The sequence below is a fragment of the Benincasa hispida genome, chromosome 9 (genome assembly GCF_009727055.1).
Source record: "Benincasa hispida cultivar B227 chromosome 9, ASM972705v1, whole genome shotgun sequence".
In the NCBI taxonomy this organism is placed as follows: Eukaryota; Viridiplantae; Streptophyta; class Magnoliopsida; order Cucurbitales; family Cucurbitaceae; genus Benincasa; species Benincasa hispida.
The window spans coordinates 4,879,867-4,890,175 of NC_052357.1; the positions used below are offsets into that span (position 1 = coordinate 4,879,867).

A 10,309-nucleotide genomic window follows, 5' to 3' on the forward strand; every position below is an offset into this window, starting at 1 on the left:
TTAAAGTATGAGCATTTTTGTTCTTTCAAACGACTGGATAATTTGAATTCATGACGTTTCAAATCCAATCTTGAGCTCGATCTCATCTGAAAAAAATCAATCTAACGAGTATTTGAAAAACATACTATTTTTGAAATGTGAAAAATAAAGCATGCTATTTTTGGTAATTTTCCCTAAGGAATCTTAGTCCCAATTAAGTCATACCCACTTAGGTTTTAAAACTTTCCACAAATGTTTGTCATTACCGTGAGAAACTCAACATTCTATCCATTGTTCCGAAACTTTGGTTCATTCTCATTTAGCCATGGGATGAGAAGACAAAAACAATGCCTCTTAACCCTAAACTAACAAAAATTAGCACGAATTGTCTCTTCGATGTCACACCAAATTTGAGTTAGGGACCAAATTGAATTATTTTTAAATCTAAAGAACCAATATATTTAATATATTTATTTAGGTTACGTTAGGTTATGTTATGTTATTTATTTCTTACTTTTCAACCACGTTACTTTTTGTCCCCCTTCAAATTAAAAGCAAGTGTAGGAACTAGGAAGTAGTGGTACGAGAAGTCAGAAGCCGCATTGATTTGCAAAAATCTAAAGAACCAATCTCGTCTTGAAGATTCAAATCCCAACTCCAAGTGAGTCAAGTTCAAGTAATTTCCCAGGCGAGCTTGCTATCTTTCTGAAACTCAGACGCCTCAGAAATGGCGGAAGGATCCAACACAGTACACTCACCCTTCCTCACTTATGCTTCCATGTTATCTCTTCTCACTCTCTGCCCTCCCTTTGTTATCTTACTGTAATTTTTTCTCTCTCTCTCTGCTTCTTTGTTCTTGATCTCATTCATTTCTCTATTTTCCGCCTCTACGATTCGATATTCAACTCATTTCAAAGATTTAGCACAAATCTTGCTTTCCCTTGTAATTGATCTAATCGAACGGCTTAATAGGATACGCACTTCTTGTGTTTGTGTGCGCTCTCGATTGCTTCATACAACATACGAATGCTGTTTTGATTTGTTTGAATATCTCAACGTTTTTCCTCAAATGTAGATGGTACACGATGGTTCATGCTGATGGGTCCGTTTCTCAGACTTGGAAATACTTATACCAGAATGGATTTAAGGGCTTTATAAATATGTGGCCACCGCCCTCTGCTACTGCTTGCAAGATAATTGGATGTTACGCTGCCTTTGAGGCTGCTCTTCAGCTTCTTTTACCTGGAAAGAAGGTTCTGGGCCCGGTCTCTCCAACAGGAAATCAACCTGTATACAAGGTATTTGCAAATTAGACTCTCGATCATTTTGTTTCAGTTCTCTGTATTTGACAGTCAAGTAAAAGTTACTAATGCCTTGACATTCGCGATATTGTTCAAAGTTCTGTTAATAGTTAATTGCTCCTATTTCTTTCCTGCAGGCAAATGGCGTGGCTGCCTACATAGTGACACTGGTTACTTATATTGCTCTTTGGCGGTATGGTATTGAGTCGATTTTCTTCCGTCTTTGGCCATTGAATGTTTGAGACTAAACATCCATGATGGATTTCTACAAACTTATTGCCCCTTTAGGAATTTATTGAAGTCCGTACCTTCAGTTTAGACAATTTAGATTTTCGGAATTCTTCTGCTGTACCAATTGTTTGTACATTTGTTCTTTTCGTCTATCTCTCAATCTTGGTCTATTGTTATCATTATATTTCTCCAACGGACCCAGTAAAGTATTTATGGTAATTTGTGCTAAAATTATATGTTTATACATGATTTATGTAGGAAATATATTTTCTGCTTTCTCGATTTATTATGATATTTTTCTTGTTTCATTGTTTAATTGAAACTTTTATTCTTCAGGTTTAGGATATTTGATCCAACAATTGTTTATGATCATCTGGGAGAAATATTTTCGGCTCTTATTTTTGGAAGCTTCATCTTTTGTATTCTTCTATACATAAAAGTGAGGATTTAGATTTTTGTGTCGATACAGTTGTAGTTGAGTATATATATGCTCTCTGTATATATAACACTGATGTTTGCATGTATAAGGGTCATGTGGCGCCATCTTCCTCTGATTCTGGTTCCTCTGGTAATATTATACTTGATTTCTACTGGGTAAGCTTTCACATCCCTTTGATATTTATGACTTGACGTGACAACTTTGATTTTTCTTTCGTTAAAAGAACAAAAAAAAAATCCAGTTATTTTAAAGATGAATGAAGTGCAGAGGAGGTCACACAAAAAAGGGACTCAACTAACATGGGACAAAAAAGAAAAAAGGAAAAGAGAAATTACAAAATTATGAAAAAGGAACCTCGGCTGTGGTTGTAAGAAAAATAGGATGCCTAAAAGTTTTTGAAGAGCAAACTTAATTAGAAGCATTAAAATGTTTGAGCCAGCAAACCCCATCTTACAACCTATGAACAGGTTGAACAACCAGCTCCTCGAAGTAGACGACTTTATCTCGAAATTGAGGACTCAATGCAACTTCCTTCCTCAATCGCCGTGTGTAAACTAGAACTTGGACCATGAAAATTCCAAGGTCTACCATAAACAACACTACCCTTTGGACAATGTAATGCTAATGCATATTATGGATGGTTTGGTTATTGAACTTAATATTAGGGTAATTTGGCCCAAATCAGATGATAATCTTCTGAAAAATTCAAGTAGTTTGCATGTGCCCTTTATTGTCCTGAAAAGTTCCTAGGTTTTCTTACGTCATGTTGATACTATATATCAAATATATAAACGTAGCTATTATCTTGTGCTTTTTTAGGTGTTCTCTGCTTGTTACTTACTAATCAGCCTGCCTTTAAATGCTGGTCTGCTTAATATGTATGGTATGGTAACAAAATGATGGGAACCTGACTGGTTTGGCATAAAGATAAACTATGTTTACTTTTTATAACTTCAATTTTCTATTTAACTCCGGATGATTCCTTGGAGCAGACGATATCTTTTGCGATACAACCTTACTTGAACAGGATTTGTCCTATTGTGATGTATTTCAACTTCAGCTGTTAAGTAATCTCTATCAGCATTTCATTTAAATGCTTTTTACTATCTTGTGAAGTTACATCTTTATCCAGATTATAGACTTAAAATTTGGGAATTGAGAAAAATAGTATACTCTATACTTCAAGAGTTCATACAACTTGTCTATGTTTTGCTCCCTTTTTTTAATTTATTCTTTTTTAGTTTTATTTGCTTAATTCTCTCTTTAGCTCCACTGAAAGCATCTGTAAAAGGAAAATTGAATAAGTACTAGAGTATCGTATTTTGTTTGATCACGTGATTGCATTGGCCAGTCTAGGTCTTGTTGATATTCTATAACACCTTTTCTTTATTTACTTGCTTACAGGGCATGGAATTGTACCCGCGTATTGGCAAACATTTTGATATCAAGGTCTTTACAAACTGCAGATTTGGGATGATGTCTTGGGCCGTCCTTGCTGTGACCTATTGCATAAAGCAAGTAGGTAATCTAAAAGATCCCAAGTATGAAAGATAATCCTCCATTTGTGGATTTTTTCTCTTCATGTGAGGTTTACTAAATAGTATTTATAATAATGGGATTCAAGCCTCGTTTAATTGATTGACACCTTTGTTTTACATAGTATTGGTATTTTTTCGTGTAACATTTTTCAGGCAAAAAAGGTCAAAGGGCCTGTTTGATTGGTAATTTGGATTCTGTTTTATGTTTTCAAATTCACTGAGATCAACAAATGTGAAGTGTGTGCAATATGGATTCCATTTTTTTAAAATTGTTTCCGGATTCCATGATGTGCAAATTTTGAGAACATTTTTATGTTTTCAGCATACCTAAATTTGAGTTTTAAATTTTAAAATGTAGAATTATATTAAAAGAAAATAAAAATGTTTAGAAATATATTATTTCATGTTATAAACTCAAATAATTTTGTTAATTAAAATATGTGTTATGTAATCTATTTGTAATTATATAATATTACAAAATAATAATTATACTACAAAATGTAACTAAAATATATTCATAAATTAATTAATAATAATTTATATTCAACCTAAAACTTAGTGGATAATTATGACTAGTTTTATGGTTTATAAGTATTGTAACAAACCCATTTAAAACAATTGTTTAAATTAGAATCCAATTCCTCAATTCGCTGCCAAACACATATATGAAACATGAAATACAACTTTATTTTCATCGAATCCCTTGTTTTTAAATTTATGCTTTTAGATTGTCTACCAAACTGGACCTTGTGTTTCTTTAGATGAATTTAAAGTCTATGGTTCTTATTTATTTATTATTTTAAATTTCTATCTTATGAGTCAAGTCTTTTATTTCCAATAAATTGGTTTATTTGCTTCTATCAAGGTCACATCAGTTTGTATTAATCACACTTTAATTAGAGTAGTTGGTAAACATTGATGATTGAAACTTTGGACGTGGGTCTTTGCACAAGGGCTTTGGAATCTGAAAGCTTATACTGTCTTACTGAAAGTACTTGAGCCTTTATGTGGTAGTTTTGGGGAGTTTGTAGATAGTATGCTACTTTCTCGTTGATACATATGATTTGACAAAGCGTTGCTATGTGATCAAGGAGTTCCTCCTCCATCTGCCCTTTCATAAGAAGGGTCAGTTTTTATGGCTTGATGGAGTATGTGCTATATTGTAGGATCTTTGAGATTGCTGAATAATCAAGTGTTTAGAGGGTTGGAGAGAGATTCTAGTGGTGTTTGGTCCCTTATTCGATTTCATATTTCCCTTTGGTTTTCGTCGCTTCAATTTCAAGACCTTCTGTAATTACTTTATAGGCCCTATATTCTAAAGTTGGAGCCCCTTCTTCTAGTTCAGCTCCCATTTTGTGGGTTTGATTTTTCGTATGCCCTTGTATTCTTTCATTTTTTCCAATGAAAGATGTTAAAAAAATAGGAGAGGAGGGATAGGGCCTTAGGGAAAGGATGTACAATTCTAATAACCTAAGGTAAACAAAAATAAACTTCACAGATGTTCGAGAGGCTTGTCTTCCTAGGCCAGAAACTATTTCCAGCTTTCACTTGCTGACGAACGGACTATTTCCTTTGCCCTCTCCTATACATATAGCCTGGTGACTTTCCCACTTAAAACGACTAACTAACTAATTTCACGTCCTTTTGATGACTTCATTAATAGTAACAAACTACAATAAAATTGTTGGTTTTTGGCAAAATATTAGAAGAGCAATTGTCCCACATTAGAAAAGTTCAAGAAAGTGTTGGGTTTCAAGCACTATAAAAAGAGTCTATATCTTTGGTTTTTAAATCATTTTGAAGCACTTTAAGGTTGTTATATTAACTTAATTGTGCGAGTGGTATAATGCTTTGAGAGAGTATTTTCTTGTAATTGAGGATGAGGAGAGATATTTGTGTGATTGTAATAATTTTTCACCCAGTGATTGTTTTTGGTCTGATTTCTTTTTTTCAATTTTGAGTTTTTCCAAATTAATTCTTGTGTTCCCACTTTCATTGTTTTCTTTTAATTTCTCTGTTATTTTTCTGCTTACTCCTACTGTGGAAGGGTTTTTTTTTTCCAACAAAAGTGTTACCCTACTTCAAATAACTACTTTGCCCTTGGTCCACTGCACCCATAGTCCTCTTAATATAAATAACGCAAACAACTGCATTAAATTCCTGTAAGAACATTTTATTTGTAATAATCCTGAATCGTTAGAGGATCATCCTTAATTAACTGAGCAGTTGTATATGTTACTCAAAAGTTAGCTTTCACCGTTCTATTTCCTGCTCTGCAACCACTTATATGAATATTGTACTTCTATACTGTGTTGGTTTGATGTAAATTGTTGCATAATTATCTTCTCTTCGTCTATTTCAGTATGAAAAGTACGGGACAATAGCTGATTCGATGCTTGTAAGTACTGCTTTGATGTTGGTTTACGTTACAAAGTTTTTTTGGTGGGAAGCAGGGTACTGGAACACAATGGACATAGCGCATGATAGAGGTTAGCTTATATTGTATGGTTTTCTTTGTTTAACATATTATTTTTTCACACCCTTCTGTTATTGACTAAAGGTTAAATCATACAAACATCCTTGAACTATAGGCAAGTTTCAATTATGTCTCTAAACTTTGAAATTTTCAAACTTTTCAAAATCTAGGAACATAACTGAAATTTACTCTGAAGTTCATGTGTATTTTGTATAATTTAGACTTAATAAAAATTACTGAAGCAGAATTGACTGTTTTTTATTTTGAAAAACTGATGTATAATTCTGCAATTCATGTCCAGTTGAACTGTACTGAGATCTGATTTTAATTGTCCATTTACCTTGTTGGAATTAAAAATAAATAAACATATGTTATCCCTTTTGTTTTATTAATCTCAATATTCCCCGAAATTGGGAACTTGGATCTTGCAGCTGGTTTTTATATTTGCTGGGGATGCTTGGTATGGGTTCCGTCTGTATATATCTCTCCCGGCCTGTATTTGGTCAACCATCCTGTAAAAATTGGAACTCAGGTATCCTTTCTTTCTGGTTAACTTGGAACATCAAGCGATTAATTTGAATTGAAATCTGCTGTTGCTGGTTAATCACATTTTTTTAAGAGATTTGTAGAAACTCATTAGCTTTCTGATGGATGTTGGTTAGCCAATGTGGAAAATATCCACTTTTTAAGATCACCATGTTAATGTATTTATAGGCGTTTGGATATTGAATAAGAAAGATGATTTGAGTAGCTAGATATGCTGCATTCGTTGTGGTTGCATAGTTGTTTCTTAATCCAAAAACTCAGAACTCACCCAAGCAGACGAGCTTGAAAGCAGATAAAAATATATTTCTATTCATTTACTTCTTTATGGACCGTGCTACTTTCCTTGCAATCCCTTTTGATTTTCAGTTGGCAGTCTCCATTCTAGTAGCAGGCATTCTTTGCGTATATATCAACTACGATTGTGACGGGCAGAGGCAAGAATTTCGCAGAAAAAGTGGGAAGTGCTTGGTTTGGGGAAAAGCTCCATCAAAGGTTTTGGAGATAATTCTGTGTCCATAAGAATTCATAAAGAACTAACTTATGATATGATGTGATTAAATCTGGTATTAATTTGACAGATAGTCGCTTCATATACCACTACATCTGGGGAAACCAGAACTAGTCTTCTTTTAACCTCTGGATGGTGAGTTTTCATTTACTTCATTTCCTACATATAAATAAGTGTGGGTGGGGAAGTATGATAGGAATTATATGTAAGTGTGGGTGGGGAAGTATGATAGGAATGGTATTAGAGGGATGCTAAGGGTATATTAGTAATTAGCTATGTAGTTTGTTAGGGAAGTTTGATTATATAAATACAGCGAGTAGGGAAGGAGGAAGGGGGAAATATTTTGGCAAGTGAATTAAGGCTTGGATGTGATCTCAAGATTAGTTGGATCCAAGTAGTTCGAAAACTTGGTTTATCTTTCAATTTCTTTATCGTTTACATCTCAATATATTCGGGTTCTATCAAATTATTGGGCATTTTTCTTTTGGTGTTGGCGCAGGTGGGGTTTAGCACGACATTTTCATTACGTCCCAGAAATTTTGGCTGCATTTTTCTGGACAGTTCCAGCCCTTTTTCATCATGTAAGCGTCGTCCATTCTAATAAAAACAAATACATACTTTTCACTGTTTGCTGTTCACCAGAAAGAAGAATTATATTATCTGTTTATGGTAATTGTCTTGTTGGTTCGGTTCTCCTCTTCTGCAGTTTCTACCATATTTCTATGTGATATTTCTTACTATCCTTCTGTTCGACCGAGCTAAAAGGGACGACGATCGATGTCGCTCCAAGTAAGTAAATCTATTTGGTTCAGCTGATAAGGGATGAGAAGCAATTTTGGTTGATGATTTTAAAATCATGCAGGTATGGCAAATATTGGAAACTCTACTGCGAGAAAGTGCCTTACAGAATCATTCCTGGAATATACTAATTGTAGTTCCTACTTTGTGTATCACTTATTATATCTTCTGTACACTCTATTGCTTACGATGGTCGCTTTACTTGTGTAAATTCATGGGACTGAACTCATCTTCTTAAAATTAAGTTATTTTAAGAAATTACTACCGTTTTTTTAACACTTCTTTCATCCCTCTTTCCGTTGGTTATTTTCTGTTTGCTGAGTGTTTGAAGTTTTCTGCCAGATATCTTATCCCACACAAGGGATTCCATTATTTTTCATTCTTTTCATCCGTATCCCTTGGATGGGTGTTTGAGCTCCCAACTTGTCTTGGGTAGAATGAGCTATTATAACTCACCCAATATATAAGTCTTTCCAATTTAATAGTTGAAGTTCCAAATTATTGTAGCCAGGGTTGGCATGGGTTGGAGCGGCGTGGGAACAGGTTTCCCATCCTCGTCCCCTGTCCCCAATGAGGAAATTTATCCCATTCCTACCCCTGCCATTTGAAGGCAGGGACGGGGACGGGGATTTCCCATAAAAGAATGGAGCGGGGTCAGGGACGCGGGTTGAACCCATTCCCGGTCAAATCGGGGATGGAGGGGCCCTAATCTTGCGAAGAATTTTACCAATCTTACATATAGTCTATACTTATGTAATTTGAAAATTCTCAATGTCTATTGTGATTATTATTTTATAATCACAATTTCTCATTTGTAATCCAAATGAAAATAGGCTACACTCCAAACATAGATGGTTATAACTGTGGGACTAAAATAATTTATACTTCAAACACAAATTATTATAATTAAATTATAATAACTCACTCATTTATACTATTTAAAAGGGGTTATGGAGTGAAACATTCGATTTTCCCTTTACCCCATTTAATGATTGGTTATAAGGTTATCTTAGGTATCAAATTTAAAATCATTAAATAAATTATTTTTCCCTATTTCTAGCCTCATTAAAAAAAATCTATTTCCCCCCCTATTCTTGAGCTCCACACATAAAAAAAAAATGATTTTTCCTAATTTTAAGTATCACACCTAAAAAAATAAAAATCTAATTTGAATTTTAAAAAATTACAATATATCTCTATTCACATTCCAATAAATATATATATTATATATATATATATATATAATATATATATTATATATATCTAAAAAAATACCATTCACATTAAATTTTATCTATAAAATTAAATTATGATTTGAGATTTTAAATTTATCCATAAATATACTAAATTCAACCCTAAGTTTTACATCGGTATCTCCTCTCCCTTTTCTTTTCTTTTTTCTCTCTAACTTCTTAGTTTTTTTTTTTTTTTTTTTTTTTTGCAAGAAACTAGTAATTTTGTTGTAGATATATATATTTTTTAATTTCGTTAATAGCAATATCCTTCCCAACATTTCTTCTCCTTCTCCAAGAAATTTAATTTCTCTATTTCAGATATCTCTTCTATCTTTTTATAAGAAGATATTACCTCTCTCTTATTGTTTAATGCATGTCATCTTTTTCAAATTTTCTCACTTTTCAATTTTGTAAAAATATGTAGAATGATTTAATGAGATAATCAAATCATCAAAAATAAAAATTAAGAAAAAATCAACTAAGAGACATTTCATTAAATTATAAATAAAAAATATTTCGGTTTAATTTAAAGTTAAAAGTAGGTGGATAATCGATTTTATCTAATAAAAAAAGTAAAAAAAAAAAAAAAAAAAAATAGAACATAGGAAATTTTTTTAAAAAAAATCTTGATTTAGATCCAAGTTTGAAATTAAGATCATCGAATCATAAAAATCAATTTTTTAAAAATTAAAAAAAAAAAAAACAAAAAAACAAAAAACAAAACTAAGATACAATTATCAAGAATTTTTTTTTTAAATCAAAGAAAATTGAAAACTATGAAAAATAAAAGCCATCCATGGTTTTATCTCTTTGGATGACAGATATAGATCCAATAAATTTTAACAATAGTTAACATAAAAATTACAATTTTGTAGGAAAAAAAAAAGAAAAAAACATCAATAGATCTCTTTAATGGAGTAAACAATTGCATATTTTTAAAAGTATTCAAACATTTATTTTATTTAACATTTAATAATAGACATATTTTTCTTCAAATTCAACTTAAAGTGTGTATTTGATAGTTTTATAGACATATGGAGTAATTTTATTGTAATTAAAAGATTAAATTATTTGTAACCAATCGTTAAAATCTTGATTTTTATTATTTTTAATCATTTTTAGATTTATTGTTTAATCTCCATGCATTTTTTTAAAAGATTTGTCATTTATCCCTTTTGTTTGATGGTTATATGGATATATGAAGGATTTCTATTTGTCATTTTAAAATCTTAATTTTATTGTTTTTAATCCTTTTTAG

At 32.1% G+C, this 10,309-nt stretch overlaps 1 protein-coding gene across 2 annotated transcripts; it reads left to right on the plus strand.

Moving 5' to 3' along the window:
- Positions 1–509: 509 nt before the first annotated feature.
- LOC120086035 (7-dehydrocholesterol reductase) lies at positions 510–8,094 on the plus strand. 2 transcript variants are annotated; one of them, XM_039042448.1, is made up of 13 exons: positions 510–727; positions 1,055–1,277; positions 1,418–1,473; positions 1,848–1,950; positions 2,040–2,105; positions 3,355–3,468; positions 5,851–5,977; positions 6,396–6,496; positions 6,877–7,002; positions 7,089–7,153; positions 7,518–7,599; positions 7,725–7,807; positions 7,881–8,094. In XM_039042448.1, exons 2-13 carry the CDS (start codon positions 1,065–1,067, stop codon positions 7,945–7,947), a joined length of 1,203 nt encoding a protein of 400 aa, XP_038898376.1. In that variant the 5' UTR covers positions 510–727; positions 1,055–1,064; the 3' UTR covers positions 7,948–8,094. The 2 variants fall into 2 exon arrangements, with proteins under 2 accessions (XP_038898376.1, XP_038898375.1); XM_039042447.1 differs by having other exon boundaries at positions 511–801.
- Positions 8,095–10,309: the final 2,215 nt, after the last annotated feature.